Source organism: Podarcis bocagei (genome assembly GCF_964188305.1).
Source record: "Podarcis bocagei genome assembly, chromosome: 7".
Classification (NCBI taxonomy): domain Eukaryota; kingdom Metazoa; phylum Chordata; class Lepidosauria; order Squamata; family Lacertidae; genus Podarcis; species Podarcis bocagei.
In genome coordinates this window covers 64,205,819-64,225,431 of record NC_138132.1, presented here as the reverse complement: position 1 = coordinate 64,225,431, position 19,613 = coordinate 64,205,819, and the positions used below count along the sequence as shown (strand labels likewise).

Genomic DNA, 19,613 nt, shown 5'->3' with positions numbered 1-19,613 from the left:
GTTTTAACAAGTTGATTTATTTGCTTCGCTGGCTCTGCATTTGTTGCGGCTGCTTCAAATGCAACACAATTCTTAACACATAAAGTATTTCTGACTGTGAAATGGTTTCTGCTGCTCTTATTACCTTTAAGTTTTGATTTTAGTTAAGTTGCCTCATGGATGTTTAAAAAAGCAAGGTTGGCATTCAGGTATTTTAAAGCATGGTGAGCAAATCATAGGAGTGGAAGCATCGTGTGTGATGCTCCGTACCCCCAAATAAATCAACCTTGTAAATAAGCCAAGCCAAGTTGCTAGCCTGCTAAGAGACCATTCACTCGCCTTCACGGAACTCTCGGACACCTATGGCTTCCAGGTGACTTGTTAAATACAAGCACGTATATACACAGTATACATACCTATCAACAGAATGCCCTATGACAGAGGGGTTTAAAAAAATCATGGATAGGAGAACCCATAGCCCTCCAGATGTTGTTGGACTACGATAGCAATCACTCCTGACTATTGGCCATTCTGGCTGTTGCTGACAGGAATTAAAATACAATTTAAATACAATCACACTCAAGCTCTTGTGCTCCAATCCTGCTTGCTGGTTTCCCCCAGGCAGCTGTGAGAACAGGATGCTGCACTAAATGAGCCACTGGCCTGATCCAGCAGGCTCTTCTTAGGTTCTTAACACCTGGAGGGATACACTTCTCTTTTGCATAGCGCCCTTTCTTTTTCCTGAATGGGGAAGCGAATGGGGATGTCTTTTCTTACTGTCTTTCCACTGCATTTAGCACTCCAGATTTGATTCCCTTTAACCCTGTTTCCAAGTAACCACACTTAACATTATGCGCTTTGACAGCTATCGGAGTTTCGTTTCGGAGGATGCAGGTCCAAACACGCTCATAGCTACGGTTCATGCCATAGACCCTGATGGAGATGGTGTTGCTTACAGCATTACTGGAGGGAATCAAAAGGGAAACTTCATTATCGACCCTCAGAAGGGTAAATATGTAATTTCTGCATTTTAGATCTTTGGTTCCCATATAGATTTTTGGCTCCTAGATGTCGCATGTGATTAGAGGTGGGGGCAGAGCTTGTGTCTAAGCTGTTATAGTTATTCATGTGTGTTTAAAACACAGGTACATCATGTCTATTGCATCCTAGTCACTGGTTTCCTTGCTGTTGGGAATTGCTTCTCATCTGAGTGTTGAACTCATAGCATTTCTCTGCTGCTCTTAATGACTGATCTCATAGCATTCCCTATAACAGAAAGCAGGAATATGTGTCTTCTTGACTTACATTGCTCAAGGATTTCATTTGGTCCTTGCATTTAAGCAAACTGACCTAAGTCATGCTTGCCAGATGAATGTATGGATTGGAATGCAGTTATTCTTTGGTTTAATGCTTCTCTGAACTTTGCAATGCACTTCTTGGCTTAAAAAAATAATCAAACATGCCTATATAAATGCGTATTTAAGATTAAAATGCGTTCAAAAATGCAAATTTTAATGATAAAATGTGGTAGTTCTTACTTGGATTAACTGATGACTTTTCCTGATGTGGCTCCAGTCAAACTCTTCGCCTGCCTTTCTGGACTCTCCTGAGCCAGGGAGCTAATGAGAAGTAAATAAGATGCCACAGATCTGTCCTTCTCATCTTTGATACGTCTTATGGGTTCACTTACCATAAAAAAATTAATTTTTTATGCAACTAGTGCTTTTGCAATATTAATGCTCCAGATCTGAATATATTTCAGAAGCCGGAAACAGATGCCATCAAACGATGGTACAAGGAATTGACACAAACATCTTCCTGTAGAGATGGCAGCTTTCCACTCCCCTTTATGGCTTGCTTTATGTTACAAATGCTTAGTGGTCTCATAATGCCACAGGTGTTAAGGTAAAACTGCCAGTGATGCAAACTATCCCACTGATGTTTACGCCATTTAATCGCTGCAGTTCTACCACCAAGAAACTGGTGCCGCATAGTGCTCCTATGCTGAAAGATCTGGCAACTGAATACCACTTTTTTCTTTTGGCTGGCCTTCCTCAGCTGGGTGCCCTCCATATGTTGGTCATATTGACTGGGGCTGATGTGAGTTGTAGTTCATAACATTTGGAGGGGCAGCAGATTGAGAAAGCTGAGCTAGATAACAGAATCGATGATGGGTCAAACTCCAAAAATTGGGGATGGGTGGAATTTAAACACTAGATTTTGAGTCGAAGAACACCCTCCCCCAGCAAAGAATTCATCTCAGATTAGAGATGACACCAGGAACTGTGGGAAATGGCACCACCATGATTCCCAGTATTCCTTTGATGTTACAGTGCTCATCTACAGCAGGACCCAGGGATGCCAGGAGCAACTTATTCAGTAGCTCCCCATTTCCCTGTATTAAGGATGCCAAAGAATTCCCACAAAACCAGGAACAGGAGTGGAAGTTTCCCATTCCTGCATATTTCAGCCATATCCGGAAGAGAAATCAACCCCGCAGATACATTTGATGGTCACTTTTGTTGTTGGTTTCAGTCCACAAAGGACTGATGGCCCCCTGCACTTTGTATTCCATTTCCTTTGCATTCAAATGAATGGTGTGGAAATGGAATAATGGTAACATCACCAATTCCATGGAATTTCATCACAGCCATCAGCAAGATAAATAAGGGGTTTTTTGTCAGAAGCCGAACTGCAGCAGAACAGAGACAGTACTGCATGCCGTGATTAAGGGGCAGAATGGAAGCTGGTTCCTTCTTACATCTATAGCCTGTCTACTGCTGTGTGTGTAGCAGTATCCCAGCCCCAAAACCCTGACACACCAGTTCTGACGAGCCTTTCCCACTACCTCCTGCTGGGTGGGGTCTCTGCGGCATGAACTTGTGGACTGATTTGTTCCAAACCCGACCCAGAATTCACTTTTTGTTTTAACTTCCGGAAGATGTTTCCCCACAAATGAGGTGATGCTGAATTACTGGCTCATGATTGGCCTGCAAAATAAGCACATAAATGTGTATTACAATTAAAAAGATCTGGTGAAGAATTGCACCCACTGGAGTTAGGTTTTATTTTATGAAATCTCAAGCCATGCTAAATCTGCTTGTCCTCAAAGTGCCATAGCAAATTTTATTTTGCAGGAAATTAACACATTTCCTCTGTTGGACAGTTTGCTTGGTTGCCAATTGTAGTTTTCTAGCCTTTGTGGAGATGGCCTTAGCATATATCCACCTTTTCTGTAACAGGTGTGAATTCTGTGTTGATTTTTGACTTTGTTACCCCCTGCTTGGTCAGACTCCCCAACATCTATGCTGTCTCCTTGGGCAGTTTTATTTTAATATAGCGCTGTCAATGACAATTTGCTTGATACCCTGGAATGCCAAGGTGAAGCTAAGACACATGTCAAAATACAATCAGTGAAGGTGAAGGCATTTGCAAGGGGAAGTGAGTGGCACTTGTCATCTTCATAACCGTCCATTTGCAAACGACACTTCTTATTACATCGGATAAATAAAAGACACGATGGGATGGTGCTGGCACAGGAATGAATGACATCTGCTCACTGCAGCTTTTTAAATAGCTGAAGTTTGCTTTGCTTTTTAAAACAAACTTGTTTTAAAAATGTATTTCTGATTTTGCCAGCCCTCATATGACCCATAAGGTTTCTGCAGCCCAAGGCCCAGTGGAAGAGAAGCTCCTCACAGCAACTGTCAGCTTTGCTCTTTAAAGACCGGCAGAGGGTCAGAATGCAAATACAATATACCCGAAAAATTGCTGCAGGACTCAGATCTGGGACCTCCCCCCCCCCCGAAATCATGTTCTCATTGAAACAGTAGTGGGCATTTTGTCCCTCTGTCTGAAACATGGTGGTGGTGGTACAATTTTAGGGAAAGGACTGGGGCAAACCAGTTTGGCTTGTTTCTAATGTGTTTCTAGCCAGTGTGGTGTAGTGGTTAAGAGCGGTAGTCTCGTAATCTGGTGAACTGGGTTCGCTTCCCTGCTCCTCCACATGCAGCTGCTGGGTGACCTTGGGCTAGTCACACTTCTCTGAAGTCTCTCAGCCCCACTCACCTCACAGAGTGTTTGTTGTGGGGGAGGAAGGGAAAGGAGAATGTTAGCTGCTTTGAGACTCCTTCGGGTAGTGATAAAGTGGGATATAAAATCAAAACAACTCTTCTTCTTCTTCTTCTTCTTCTTCTTCTTCTTCTTCTTCTTCTTCTTCTTCTTCTTGGATAGTGGGAGTACTTAAGGGGGATAACTGCAGTGGCAGCAGATATTTTGGGTTTCTTATTTTATTTTTTACAGTTTAAAAATGGCATTAGTTCAATCAATCAGTGGATCTATAATATAAGTAAATATTATACTCTGCACATAGAAAGCTAGTGTTTCAAGGATAGGGTTCAGCTAGAAGTTGTGCAAGGAAGTATTTTCATACACAAGGGGAGCATTCAAACGAGTTATTCCCTCGCCCTCTCCAGCTAGAGTTGGTTTGGTCTGGCAAGAGCTATACTGCATAATTCTGCTGGACACGATTACCTGATATAGCTAAACATTTGGAATTTTGGCATGGTATGAAGCTACTGTTTTTGAAATTCAAACATTTGGCATAACAGCTTTAAAAAGTGTTCTGGGATTGATTTATATCCTACCCTTCATCCAGGTTGTTCAGTGCATGGTTTCCGACAATACTTCTGCAAAAGAGAGCGACTGGCTCAGAGTCACTCTGGCAGCCTCATGGCTGAGCATAGATTTGCACCCAGGTCTGCCTTTTCCAAATCCAGTACCCTGTGACCTCACCAGCAGTTACAACAGCAAAATGCATTCTGATTCCGAACTGTCCTCCCTTTGAAATCTTTCACAGGGTTAATCCGTCTTCGCTCAAGCCCACTTCCTAGGCTACAGGGTCCCGAGTATGTCCTCAACATCACGGCTACAGATGACAATGCCTCTGGTGGACCTCGCTCTCTTACAAGCACCGCTTTGGTCATTGTGCATGTGGATGATGTCAATAACAACAAACCTGTGTTTCAGAAGGTAAACAGGCTGCCTTGCGTCATGTCAAATACTTGGAGAGAGCAACTATGAACTCCCTTCTGTTTTGGCGCACAGCATTCACGAAGAGCTAAGAGTTCAGCTCCAATGAACTTTACAGTGGTACCTGGGGTTCAGAACTTAATTCGTTCTGGAGGTCCGTTCTTAACCTGAAACTGTTCTCAACCTGAGGTACCACTTTAGCGAATGGGGCCTCCCACTGCCGGTGTGCCGCCGGCACACGATTTCTGTTCTCATCCTGAAGCAAAGTTCTTAACCCAAGGTACTATTTCTGGGTTAGCGAAGTCTGTAACCTGAAGCATCTGTAACTTGAAGCATCTGTAACCCGAGGTACCACTGTATATTGGTGGGAGGGGGGAGCACGTAGAGTTTTCTTTCACACCCTGTGGTGGCCCCGGTGCAGGGCTGGAGGCCCATGCCTGCTGTTTACATTACCAAAAAAATAAAAATAAAATAAAAGTTCCCATAATTTTCAAAAGATCACGGTCCTCCCCGTGGTTTCTGCATCAGATCTCCTGCTCAAGGACAAAACTATGCAGCTGAGATCATGATAGTTTGACCCTTATTTGTTGAGTGATTGGAGTTGATTGCCAATATTCTGGATTTTGCAGTATATGTCAAGTTGTATGTAAGCGTGCCTTTGCATTATTATCATTGTCCTTATTTTTGCCAGTGCCAGCATTATCGTGAGCATGCCTCTGTGCTGGAAAACCAGCCAGTGGGAACCTTCGTGCTGCAAGTGGAGGCAACAGACGCAGATGAAGGGTCCAATGGCCAAGTGAAATATGGCTTGATGCACAGAGAGGGGACTCTCCCTGCTTTTAACATCCACCCTGACACAGGTAAAGCCATTGTGTTGCAGCTTCATTGGGCCTAGTGAGAATACAGAGGTGCCAGGTGACCGGGCCTTTAAAGGATAAAGTTATCAAGCTGAAAAATCCACAGACAGGCAGGAATGGAAGCATCTGTCAGTTTTGCTTCTCTCACCTCCTTATTTTTCCAATCTTAAAATTCAGCTCTCCATAAGTTTCTGCAGCAATTTGCACTTAGGGAAAAAAATCTACATGAAAATTATTCAGCATTTTAGTGTGAATTTCTCCTAATAAACACGTTTTTGTATGCAGCTGTGACAGACGTGCACATTTTTTTGCAAGAAATTTCCCCTAATATGTATGTACTTTTCACTATCTTACTTATCTCTGCAAGCATTTCTCTGATATATGCATTTTTGTAAACATTGCTTTGAGAACTGCATACCAAAATCCAAATAAGTGCTAATTTTGAAGGAAGACTGTGTTTTGGAAAGTGTAGGTTTGATAAATTCAGCTTTAGGTTGGTCCCTTTAGTGTGAACAACCAATGTATCACCCCAAAAAAGTGAGCAGGTTTTTGAATTCTTTGGAAGGTTACGCATAGCAGATGGTAGTGGAAAGATGGGGTCAGATATTATTTGATGTTGAAGTTTATGTTTAGTCACAGTCTTTACGTTAAAATGGTTGGTGATGATAAAAGTATTACCCAGTTGTGGATTTTGGATTTTTTTCTAGTGGACCAACAGCCATTTACATTTGCCCTGTAATAGTTTACTATTTACCTAAAGATACTCCTGCTGAGTTGCAGGTGAGCAGGCTGCATCTCTGTATCTCACTGATGGGTTGTAGATAGGGGTGGGTGAGAAATTCACTTTGGTTCACATTTTGATGCAGACCTACCCAATTCCCACTTCCTGTAACAATATGTGAACTGAACTGCAGCCAGCTTTCCAAAATTCACACTTCTCTGAATATTGGGGTGCAGTTCTTCAAGTGAACGTGTACAAAAATGTGTGTGTTCAGGAAAAGTCTGCATAAAATGCTTACATTTGTTGAAACAGCGTACAAAATTGTATGTTGCATTTTAAATTATTGTAACCTGCCCTGGTACCTTTTAAGGCAGGAATCTCCAAAGTCAGTTTCGGGGGCCTAATCTGGCCTGCCGGTTGGTTTAATCCGGCCCCTGTGACAGTTTATTTCCCTTGGTAAAATCTCCCCAAAAGCTCAACAACAAAAAAGGTCAACAACTTTGGTCGGCCCTCGCACATGTTCACTTAATCAAATCTGGCCCTCTTTGGAAAAAGTTTGGGCACCCCTGTAGGTGAAGAACAGGGATGATGATGATGATGATGATGATGATAACGATAACGACAATGTTATGATGATGATGATAACGACAATGTTGTGATGATGATGATGATGATGATGAAGAATTTGCTTGGGAAAATATGCAGATAAGGCAACATTGCAAACAAAAATGTGCACATTAGGAGAAATTTGTACTGAAATGCTAGTGAATTTTCATGTATCTTTTTTAAAAAAAGAAAATAGCAAGTTGATATGGAAATATGGCAAACTGAACTTATAGATGGAGGGAAATGAGAAACAGAGAGGAAAGGACATTTACAGATGTAGATGAGTTTTAGTTCAGTTTACATCTTTCTTCTAGCACTCAATAACTGAAACTGCAAGAAAAAACAGCGGGCAGTAAACCCTCCTGCTTCTTCCCTCATCTCAGTCCTTGGTTAAATACACAGTATTGAATTATTTCTGCTTGTGGTCTTATTTTCAGGCATCTTGACAACACTTCAGATATTTGACCGGGAGAAGCAGCGAGAGCATCCTATTACTGTGACAGCCACGGACCAGGCGGCCGAGCCCCTCATTGGGATCTGCCAGATCAACGTTGTGGTCTCAGATGTGAATGACAACAGCCCCAGATTTGAAAACACTCATTATGAATGTAATTGCGAATCCTTGGATAGCGTTTCAGTTCCCCTGATCGCAAGCTTACCTGAGGTCTAAGATTTATTGTGTGTGTTTCTGGTTTGGTTTTCATGTGTCCCCCCCACCCCACCCCCGCTACGTACAGATGAATTGGCACTTTTTCCTTTTTAGATTGGCTACGTTACCACTTATTTAATATCCTGCTTTTCAGCCATAAAGGATCCTGAAGATAAGCAGCTACATATAAATGCAACAATGCAAATACAAACGAAACAAATTCAAAATATTTCAGAAGTTTGTGGGGTTTTTTTAAATGTTAAAGAGAATACAATAATACTTAAGCAGCATTTTTGCCTAATAAGAGTCCCAGGTATGTGTTTGGAGGGGCAAGCGGGTGGGGGAGCTGGTGTCCCAGGATGGTTCCAGCAATTGCTCCCCTCTCTGCTTACTGTGATCTACATACTTAACTTAGGACTATTATATACAGTGGTGCCTCGCAAGGCGAAATTAATCCATTCCGCGAGTCTCTTCATCTTGCGGTTTTTTCGTCTTGCGAAGCAGGGCTATTAGAGGCTATTAGCGGCTATTAACGGCTTAGCAGCTTTAAGAAAAAGGAAACAAACTCGAAAGAACTCGCAAGACATTTCATCTTGCGAAGCAAGCCCATAGGGAAATTTGTCTTGCGGAAACTCGCAAGAACTCGCAAGACGTTTCGTCTTGCGAAGCAAGCCCATAGGGAAATTCGTCTTGCGGAACGACTCAAAAAACGGAAAACTCTTTCGTCTTGCGAGGTACCACTGTATAGGGAAACAATAGCAGAGCAGAATGCTCTGCTACAGGAATAGCAGTGCAATCCAAACCAGCCCTCTTAACCTCTGCTCTTCTCCTCCAGGGGAATGGTGATGGTGTCTGCCCACTATTGTGTATCTGCTTCTTTTGCCCCCCAAACCTGTGGGCAGGCAAATGTGCCACTGAACATAAAAACATAAGAGGACCCTGCAAGCGATAAAATCAGGGCACTTCTTCACCAGCTGCTTTTATTTTTCACGGAAAATCTGCAGAGTGTTGCCTGCAAATAGCATTGAGCTCAGATGGCTTGTAGCATTGCTCTGCCCCGCTGAGTTAATGAAATGCACTTTCCTAGACTTCCTGAGAGAAGACACGAGTGTTGGGACGAGCTTCCTCCGTGTTGCAGCCCACGACGACGACTACGGCTCCAACGCTTCCATCACGTATTCTGCAGCCAGTGGGAAAACGAAGTACTTCCAGGTCAATCCTGCTACAGGCTGGGTTTATGTCAACCAACCCTTGTTACAGGTACGTTGTGAGTTGCCTTTGGTCTGTGGCCAGATGTCAGCTGGCGGCATCTGCAGATGGTAGCTAGAGCAAGATGCCAAACAGGGAGACATGCAGCACTGTGGGTCCCTTTCTCTCCTGGCATAAATTAGTGCCACCCTGATGGCTGCGCTTCAGTTGAGAGGGGCTTCCTCCTCCCCCTCCTGCTGAATGAATTATTACTTTAACCATAAAGCCATTCACAGCTGTCATGTCAGACTGATAACTCTTCTTGTGCCTTGGTGGGAAAGTTTTGACAGGTCATATCCGGGAGAGTCGGTTTTTAAGTTTACCGTCATTCAAAACCTTCTGAAGTTCTGCAGCGAGGAATCTTAGGAACTTCTGTGAACGGAACGAAATTGTGCTTATGATTACTATGGTGACATACAGATTTAACAGTTGCAGGGTTCCCCCCCTCCTCAAAAAGTAGATTCTTTGGTAAGTAGAAGCTGCAGGAGGCCCTAGCAGGCAATGCATGTTTGGTGGGTTGCCAGAAAAGGATTGGAAAGACAACATCCTACCCACAGGAAGCTCTGGATTGCTTGTGAGGCTCTAAACAGATGATGGTGGTGGGTTTTGAATCTTTCTCTGCTACTGTAGGAGATTGACAGTTTTACTAAAAATGAAGTTGATTTTTCAGGGATGATACACGGAAGTTGTTTATCATTGAACTGGAGTACAGTGGTACTTCAGGTTAAGAACTTAATTCGTTCTGGAGGTCTGTTCTTAACCTGAAACTGTTCTTAACCTGAGGATGGGTGAGGGAGTCTGTCATGGGGAGACTCCGAAGGGATAGTGAGAGGAGACTATAGAGACATACTGGGCCTCATATCTGAGGTTCTCAACCCATGTTACAAGCATTTACCTGGGAGGATATTCTATAAAACCATATAGTGTTTATACTGTGCTTCGTGCAGAGAGAGAGAGAGAGAGAGAGAGAAATGCTATTTCCACCAAAGGTTTCAGGGGCGGGGGAAGCAACAGCTGCTTTTTCACGGGAAATAAGAAAAATCGAGGAGTACTTTGGCTCTGTCACTGGCGCTATTTGGAAGATGAAAGTTCTGAGCAGAAATAAAACATGATAACTGTGATACCGACAAAGCTGAATAGCTTCGATTTTTGTCTTTAAAAAGAATCACTCCCTGCTGAAGCAATCCTTTTCTTCCCTTGCCCAGAAATCCTTTATAACTCAACAAATCATAGCAATGGATGGAGGGAACAGGAGTAGCAAGGTTGAGCTTAGAGTTACCATCACCAGTGCAAAGAACCAGCCCCCTCAGTGGGAGAGGGACAGCTATGAAGTCGTCATTCCAGAGAATACAACAAGAGATACTTCCATTGTGGTAAGTTGGGTTTTCTTTTTTTAAAGGAAACAGTTGTGCAGTATTCTTGTAACTAGTAAATTAAATTAGCACGCTGTAAAGAGTCAGTGCGGTGTAGTGGTTAGAGTGTTGGAAACCAGGCTTCAGATCCCCACTTGACCATGAAGCTCACTGGGTGACCTTAGGCCACTTAGCAACCTTTTGCCATTCAGAGCTGATGCTGCTGGGCTAGATGTACCATTTGTTTAACAGCAGAAAGGGGCATAGTATATTCCAGGGATGAGCAACCCCGCTGATGCTGTTTGACTGCAACTCCTATCTGCATGACCTGTGGTCAGGGATGATGGGAGTTGGTGTCCAACAACATCTGGAGGGCCACGCGTTCCTCTTCATAGTAGAATATTATTTATGCTGGCCTGATTTAACATGCAAATAAGTGTCAAGTCACATTAGATGTGGTTAAAATCCACGGTGGGCTCTTTTAAGCTTTGTTTGTTTAAGTTTCTTTGTATACATAGAACTGCATGTGCTTCTGTAAGCATTTTAAATGTGTATCTTCTGAAAACGATCACTCTCTGCTGAAGCAATCCTTTTCTTTCTCTGGTTTTGAATTGTGCAGACAATTAAAGCCACGTCTCCCCTTGGCGACCCACGTATCACATACAATCTTGAAGAGGGGCTGGTTCCGGAGACCAACATGCCAGTCCGATTCTACCTGACTCCCAACAGAGATGATGGTTCTGCATCCATCCTCATAGCTGAGCCTTTGGACTATGAAACCACCAAGTCCTTTTTGTTGAGGGTCCGGGCCCAGAATGTGGCCTCTGTGCCGCTTGCTGCATTCACCACCGTCTACGTTAATGTGACAGGTGAGTAATGTTCTGGTAACGGGGACAAAATGCCAATAGCATACCGCTTACTGAGCAGAGCCCCTTTCATTCCTGCTTCTGATTGCACTGTCCTAAATACAGGAACGTCACTTTGGGTGTGCTAGAAGATAGATTGCTGATGTAGACAGGTTTTGGTGGGTGCTTGCTAGCTGTGGAACTCCCTTCAGAAGACAGAACAAGTTCTGGTCATTTTTTCCAAAGTTGCGTTTTTTCTTTGGGTTGTCTTTCAACGAACAATGCTAAGTTGTCGTGATGCTCAGCTTCCATTCTCCTCAATATGTCACAGCTGGGTGTTGTGTAAGTAAACCCCAGGCTCATGCGCTCTCCGTGAACCCAACCCTCATGCCCTTCCCCACTTCGTCTTTCTCGACAAACCCTAGTTTGCGATCACATCTGTACAGGAAAGCTGTTGTCAATGCAAAGCAGCACAGGCAGCAGCATTCAAACCACAGTTTCCAGCTCTTGTTTGCAGGCAAAACACAGTCTGGGTAAACCATACTTTGTCTGGTTCACATGTAACGGAAAACTCTGTTTTACTGTGAAAAAGAAAGTGAGGGAGGCTGTGGGTGCAGGGAAGATTTGCATAAGCCTATAGCACCTTCCCAGCCCTCCAAACCATTGGGCATAAGACCCTGGGTCTCAAGGCACTCTGGCTTGCAAGACCCCCTAGATAAAGCAATATAATTTTTAAAACCCCTTAAGCATGCAAATGGTTATATTACATGGGCTGACTGCTTGAATTCTAAATACGTTCTTAGATGTCAACGACAACGTCCCTTTCTTCACCTCCTCAATTTACGAAGCTTCTGTAACGGAAGGAACAGAGGTCGGGACTTTGGTTTTCCAAGTCTCTGCTACTGACCTCGACCTGGGCCAGAATGGAGAGGTAAGCCAGAACATGCAAGATTCAGCCTCAGACAACAGTGGAGTCTCTTTGCACAGGTTTTCTCAATGGGGAACAACAGCCAAGCACAGCTCCCTGACAGGTGTAATTGTATCTGGGGGTGGGTGGGCCAGTTTATTTCCAGCTTTTGCATGGGTTCATCCATCTACATGTTCTATCCCATTTCTGCATTAATCCATGATATTTTTTTTAATGGAGTGAAGCTTTATATTCTGTACAAAATAAGTATCTATTTATCACCTCAGTGTGTGAAATTCTAAACACATGTAATCCTAAAATACATGTTTCTTTTTTGGGGGGGGGAGAGGGGAATTTGGTACATTTCTAAAGCTGAGAAATGTATTGCAGAATTTGGAGAATAATTACATTCCAAACTACATTCCTGTCCACATATTAGTCTGCAAGGTGCTAATTAGGTCCATTGGCATTAAAAATGCAGACTGAATGAAATTCTCTTTCGTCTGCCCCTGTATGAGACAGGCACGCATTGTGTTCACACATTATGTTTTCCTGTGTGCGCTCGAAACATCCTAGGTGTGCACCTAAAAATACAAAGTGTGAAATAGCTTTACAAGCCCATCACATTGAGCACTCAGACACTAAATGCAAAACTTGCCAGTGGCTTGTGGCTTATGGCTGCAGTGAGGGGTAGCTGATACCAGACTTGGTTCAAGACTCACTGTGGGTGTATTGCTTGGTATAATTTTTCCTAAGAGCATAAGGTGGTGCACTCATCTCCCCTTGCTTTTTAGGCCAAGTGCGTGGAAACGCTTGGGCTAGGGTGTTTGTGTACATGTGCTCTGTCAGGTATATTTTGCTTACCCAGGACCTGTCCAACGTAAAGACAAAAATAATGCCTGATTTTCATTGTAGCCCTTCTCTCCCTCAACCTTTCAGATCACTTATTCTCTGCTACCTGACCGCAGTGGCGACTACACGTTCTTCCGCTTGGATTCGAAAACGGGTTCCATCTATACCGCCTCCATGTTTGACAGGGAAAAGAAGGCATCATACCTCTTGGAAGTCAAGTCCACGGATGGCTCGGAATCAGCTCGTCCTGGAAAGCACGGCCAGCCCAATACCGGTGAGGTGTAGTGGTGGAAACACTTGTGGCATCCATTTTTCTTTTTGTTACACGTTTCTCCGAAAGACGTTTTGGCACTGAAGCAGCACCTCGGCTGTCCTGACTGATGGTCTTTGTCAGGAGAGAGATGGGGAGGAGAAATACAGTTTTGCTGGTTCTTCTTGCCCTGTCTATGGCTTGTGGCACCATTGGACATGGTGTTCTTCTTTAGCGACTCAAGGAGGTGCGAATTGGAGGTCCTGTACTATGGGGCCCCCACTCCTAGGGCGGCTGCCAGAAAGTAGGACAAAGAGATGGTTGCTTGGCTCCCTGGTTTTTGAGCCAACCCAACTTGAACAGGAAATAACTTAGTTATCTGTAAAGCTCTATAAGGCTTAGGCCCTGGCTATCTATATTCTCCCATACAAACCTGCATGGACTCTGATATTTCGGGGGAGGCTCTTCTCTCAGTCCTCTTCCCCCTCAGAGGGGGAGCGGGAGAAGACCTTCTTGATGGCTGCTCCGACTTTGGAACTCCCTTCCTAGAGAAGCTAGACTGGCTCCATCATTCTCCTTCCGATGGCAAGTGACAACCGTTTATTCCAACAGGCTTTTTTTTGGAATTGACTGTTTTGAAAGGAGAGTCCTTTTAAATGGAGCTGTGCTGCTTTCATCATCTGAATTTTAATAGATTTCTTTTCAATTCTATTAGAGTTTAATTGCTTTTAAACAATCGCCTTTTTATGTTTTTTAGCTTTCTGGATTTATTCCATGTGGTTTTCATTTGAGTAAGCCGCCTTGAGTGTCTGGGAGTCTGGGAGATATAAATAAATAAGCAAATTATAATATAATCACCGGTGAACTTAGCTGTTCTGAAGCAAAGGGCTAAAAACCCGCACTATCGACTTTCAGGATAGGAAAGCGATAACAAAACATTTACAGTTCCCGTATTAGGCACCCGTTATTCACATGTTATCTGCTTAAACAAATGGGATGTGACATTCATGTGATATCCGAGCACTTTTTTTTTTTTTGAGTAATGTTAGTATTTTAAATTGTCCACAACCCTAAGGCTCTGTTGCTGTATTGTCTGTGCTATTCGTCTTCATTTAACGTGAGGCGAGACAGTTTCAGGAATTGCAGCTGACAGAAGTGGCACAGCTGAGTATTTTAATCTCTTGTTCCTCATCTCTCCAGACACCGCCTACGTGCGCATCTTTATCAGCGACGTCAACGACAACAAGCCCATCTTCACCAAGAGTGTCTATGAAGTTAATGTGGAGGAAGACCAAGACGTGGGATCAACTGTCACCACCGTCAGCGCTAATGATGAAGACGAAGGTAAAAGCTTCGGGATTCCCAGTGGCGGCACCTGAAATATTAATGAGTTAATTTTTCCGGAGCGTCGGGACCGTCTTGTGGCAGCTCCAGGAAGGGGGAAACGGGTCTTTTATCTCTCAACATTTTGTTTTGAGCTTGACAGGTGCTGAGCACCTCCTTTACGAAGCCCCCGCGAGCCCTTGGGGCAAATAATTATTTACTTTAGGCACATTAAACAAAGTTAGGGCTGGGGAAGGATGACTTTGGCTTTGCCATATGGCAGTACACATCTCTGATACGGGAAAGAGAGCAAGGAAGCTGTGGGAACATCAGGCAGGGCCCTTGAGCTTCGATGCAGTGATTAGATCAACTTTTCCGCAGTAAGCGATTTGCTTCTGAATGCTGCCCTTATGGCAGGGTACCTTCCAGATGTTGTTGGACTACAAGTCCCATCAACGCCTGCCAGTGTGCCCAACGGTCAGGCATGATGGGTGTTGCCGTTCACTAACATCCTGAGGGCAGCGCATTGGCTACCCCGCCTTACAGAATGCCAGGCAGAAAGGAGGGTCTCATCGTCATCTTCTTCATCACCATGATCCTGGTTTTACAGAAAGCATATTTTCCATTTCCCCACTTTTAGGAACTAATGCAAAGTTAAGGTACCAGATAACAGCCGGAAACACTGGAGGAGCGTTTGATGTTGAACCAGAAACAGGAGTCATCTTCATTGCGCAGCCACTAGATTACGAAGAAGCCCAGTTGTATGAACTCCACCTGTTGGCTTCTGATGGGAAATGGGAGGATTACGCCATTGTAATCATCAACGTCGTGAATAAAAACGACGAAGCTCCCGTTTTCTCTCTCAATGAATATTACGGAAGTGTGATTGAGGAACTGGATGGCCTTCCAGTCTTCGTTCTTCAGGTATATTGGGAATGGCTCATCCAAATATGAGTGAGTGGTTACAGTGCACCAAGAGTTGGTGTGACACAGCCCCACTTAGTTGCTTGTATTCCAGGTGCGGAAGCTAGTGCCTTAATACCTGTGTATACCTGGCTTCAACTCTTCGGTTACTCCTCCCTGGAGTGCACAGGATGCCTGGCTGTGGTGCAGGAGTTCACAAATTGGGCTCAACCAAGAACCTCATAGTGCTCATGGTGCCTTATAGTTGTGTTTTCAATGCTGTTTGGTATTTTGACTTGATAGCTGCTTTGAAAATAGGTGGGATAAAAGCTTTTTTAAAAATAAAAACAAGTAAACATTTATCTCGCCTGCTTTCCAAGGAACTGAAGGTGGCTATCAAGTCAAAGTACCTAAACGATATTGAAATTACAAAACAATTCCCAAGGTAAGTCAATGATAAAAGCCACAAAAATAAACCAAAATCCGCTGGGAGTCCTGTGGGCTTGCAGATGTGGACCACCAGCTCCCATCAGCCCCAGGCAGCATGGCCAATGGGCAGGGGTAATGGAAGTTGTAGTCCAGCAACTTTGAGAGGGTCCAAGGTTCCCATCTCTGATACAAGGTGATGCATAGACCAGCCTGTGGTGGTGCTAGAAACTGCAACCTAAAAGTGATTTGTGGCTTTGCTGCTTGCTTAAAGTGGCTGCCTCTAGTAGTGAACCAGCCCTTAGTCGGCCTGTTTGTTGGTGGCAACTTGGTTGGGGTTCTCAGCTGTGCACCTGTGGTTTCCTGTTTCCAGTACAGAAGGATAGAATGATGGCCAATTTCTTCTTCTGCCAATGGATAAATCTGGACATTTGCACAGGTTGCACCTTAACAAACTGATTCCATGGATGTGCATGGATTACATTCTTGCCAATTCCCTAAATCTAGAACTTGAATCAGGTAGTTTTGTGACAAATATGTGGCTCTGATTCTTACCTTCTTAGATATGCTGGTGCTCCACATGCAGTCTGAATGCCAGATGCTTATTTAGGATAATAGCTTCGGTTTGAAAGATGCTGCTGCCAGCATTTGATAAGGATACTGTTTGTTTTCAGCCTATACCTAGTACATCGTTTTTATTTGTTGTTCTGTGTTGATATATGATTCTGAATTTATGATCTGTGGTTACTTGATCTATGCATCTTAAACTTTGTTCTCCATAGGTTGTAGCAAATGATCCTGATAGCATCTTGGATGGAGGTGATCTGAGATACTCCTTGCATGGACATGGGGCAGATGATGTATTTGCTATCGATGAGAACACAGGCAGCATTTATTCCCAGAAAATGTTAGACCGGGAAGAGCGAGCCCTTTGGAGATTTGTTGTGCTGGCAACAGATGAAGGAGGAGAAGGGCTTACTGGCTTTGCAGATGTGATTATAAACATCTGGGATATAAACGATAATGCCCCTGTGTTCACCTGCATGCCCAGTGATTGCAACGGGAGTGTCTTTGAAAGCTCACCTGAAGACACGTTCGTCATGGAGATGGCAGCTGTAGACTTGGATGACCCGAACGTGGGTCTCAATGCAATTTTGACTTACCGTATAATTGAGAGTGTGAAAAATGACTTGGATATGGACTTGTTCAAAATCAATCCCAGTACTGGCAACATCTATGTGGCGGAAGGGATGTTGGACAGAGAAAAGATGGAAAAATATTTCCTTACCGTTGAAGCAAAAGATGGTGGAGGACTGGCGGGGACAGGCACAGCAACTATCTGGGTTGCAGATGTAAACGATCATATCCCTAGCTTCACGCAGGAAGTTTGGCATACTGTAATCCCCGAAACCATTGCCGTCAACTCAGAGGTTCTGGAAGTTTCAGCAACTGATGAAGACAGCGGGGAAAACGCTCACTTGACATTCAGCATTATTGGTGGGGATCCAGAACAGAAGTTTTACATTGAAAGCCACAAGGAAGGCCACCATGCTACCATCAGGCTGAAAAAGGCCTTAGATTATGAGCAAATCCATGAAAGGTGGTTCAACCTTACAATCAAGGTGGAAGACCTAGATTTCTCCAGCACTGCCTTTTGCTTGATCGAAGTAGAAGACCGTAATGACCACAAGCCGGTTTTCAGTTCTCAGTTTGTCCAGCTGAGCCCTTTCTTTGAAAACATACCTGTGGGAACCACCATAATCACCGTGACGGCCATGGACGAGGATTCTGGTTTGAATGGGGATACTGAATATTCCATCCAGGTGGATTCTGATCCAGCCGGACAATTTGCGATAGACCAGGACGGCCACGTGACTGTGGCCAAACCGCTGGATCGCGAGGTCATTCAGGAGTACCGTCTAATAATACAGGCTTCTGATCAAGGCCTACCTGCCCAAACAGGAAGTGTTACGGTATTGGTTGCCTTGCTGGATGTCAATGACAACGGGCCAAGGTTTGAGGCCCCATATATGCCTGTGGTCTGGGAAAATATGCCAGGGCCTCAGCTGGTTTCTATGAGCCCTGCGTCTCCTCTCCTTTGGGCTTTTGACCCAGACAGTGATGAGAATGGGCCACCTTTTATGTTTTTCTTGCCACCAGATTATCAGAATTCTTTGGATTTCTCTCTTACCGACAATGGAAATAATACTGCAACAATCACCGCTCTGAGGTCCTTTGACAGAGAGAAGCAGAAGCTGTTCCACCTCCCCATTATTATAGCCGATAGTGGGAGCCCCCCTGTGAGTTCCACAAACATATTGACCATAACTATTGGTGACGAAAATGACAACAGCCATGAAGCTGGCCATAAAGTGATCTATGTTTATGTACACAGAGGTGGGTATCTCATAAACTATGGGCATATTTGTACAGATGTCTTGACATGCTTTAACTGTCATCTCCTCTCCTGCAGTCAGAGCAGCTTAAACAGAGAGCCAGTTTACACCAGGGCTGGTCAGAAATGACCACGAGGAATTCAGAAACATTTTACCCAGCTTGAAATTTGCAGTTTGAATCCCCCTCTTTTTCTTTTCAGAGAGGAGAACTCCTTTCAGTGGAGTGGAGAATCAGAGTTCCAACAGGATAAGTGGGCACCATTTTTATGTGTGTTTTTGGAAAATAAAAATGGCTTCCACAATGAAAAAGGACTTTGCCACTCACTGGGACCGCCATTATAGCATTTTGATCATATATGTACAGGTCAAAGCTTGGTAGGCAATGGGTGGGGTGGGTAGGAATCGCGCTTCCTCCTCAACATAGGCTAATGGATGACATTTTAGCTGACTGTTCCAGACTATTAACCAGCCATGGAATGATTGGTCCAAACTAGCTGAATGACTGTGGCCAAATGAAAATTTCAACTTGTGGGTCAGCCTTGCTAACAGCTTGTGAATGGGTGGCTGGATGGGGAGAATGAGAAAGATAAATGACTGACTGAAACAGACTTATATCATGAAGGGTGAGAGATAGATGGGGAAATTGAAAATGTCCTGGTGGTGCAGATTTGAGTTGCAACAAGCAAGCTGCTTCTTCTCACCACAGTAGGTACTATTAAAAGAACAACTGGTTTTCAATGACTGTTTCTGACCTGGAAAGGGATTTGATGACTCTTTCCATCTAAGGAAAGATTCTGTTAGTTGCAGCCATGATGCTTCTTCCTATAAATCCTAAACCGAAGAGAAGGAAAACATTCTGTACATGCTCAGTGTGAAATGGCAAAGATTTTATATATTTCATTTCTTTAAAAGGCCCTTTGTAGCAATTTGCAAGGTACAGTGGTGCCCCGCAAGACGAATGCCTCGCAAGACGGAAAACCCGCTAGACGAAAGGGTTTTCCATTTTTCAATGCGCTTCGCAGGACGAATTTCCCTATGGGCTTGCTTCGCAAGAAGAAAATGTCTTGCGAGTCTTGAGATTTTTTTTTCGCTCCCCCCCTTTTTCTAAGCAGCTAAGCCTTTAATAGCCTTTTAGCAGCTAATCCGCTAAGCCTTTAATAGCCGCTAAACCGCTAATAGCGCTAATCCGCTAAGCCGCTAATAGGGTTGCTTCGCAAGACGAAAAAACCGCTAGACGAAGATACTCGCGGAACGGATTAATTTCGTCT

At 43.9% G+C, this 19,613-nt stretch overlaps 1 protein-coding gene across 2 annotated transcripts in view; it reads left to right on the top strand.

Moving 5' to 3' along the window:
• Nucleotides 1-19,613, top strand: part of LOC308592160 (neural-cadherin-like) — a 113,504-nt gene that overhangs the window by 53,855 nt on the left and 40,036 nt on the right. For both annotated transcript variants that reach the window (XM_081203450.1, XM_081203451.1), the window contains exons 7-18: nucleotides 845-987; nucleotides 4,838-5,010; nucleotides 5,702-5,870; nucleotides 7,632-7,802; nucleotides 8,931-9,103; nucleotides 10,297-10,464; nucleotides 11,063-11,312; nucleotides 12,092-12,219; nucleotides 13,135-13,321; nucleotides 14,498-14,641; nucleotides 15,261-15,544; nucleotides 16,732-18,346. In XM_081203450.1, coding sequence (XP_081059576.1) covers nucleotides 845-987; nucleotides 4,838-5,010; nucleotides 5,702-5,870; nucleotides 7,632-7,802; nucleotides 8,931-9,103; nucleotides 10,297-10,464; nucleotides 11,063-11,312; nucleotides 12,092-12,219; nucleotides 13,135-13,321; nucleotides 14,498-14,641; nucleotides 15,261-15,544; nucleotides 16,732-18,346 — 3,605 coding nt within the window. The remainder of the gene's footprint in view (nucleotides 1-844; nucleotides 988-4,837; nucleotides 5,011-5,701; nucleotides 5,871-7,631; nucleotides 7,803-8,930; nucleotides 9,104-10,296; nucleotides 10,465-11,062; nucleotides 11,313-12,091; nucleotides 12,220-13,134; nucleotides 13,322-14,497; nucleotides 14,642-15,260; nucleotides 15,545-16,731; nucleotides 18,347-19,613) is intronic.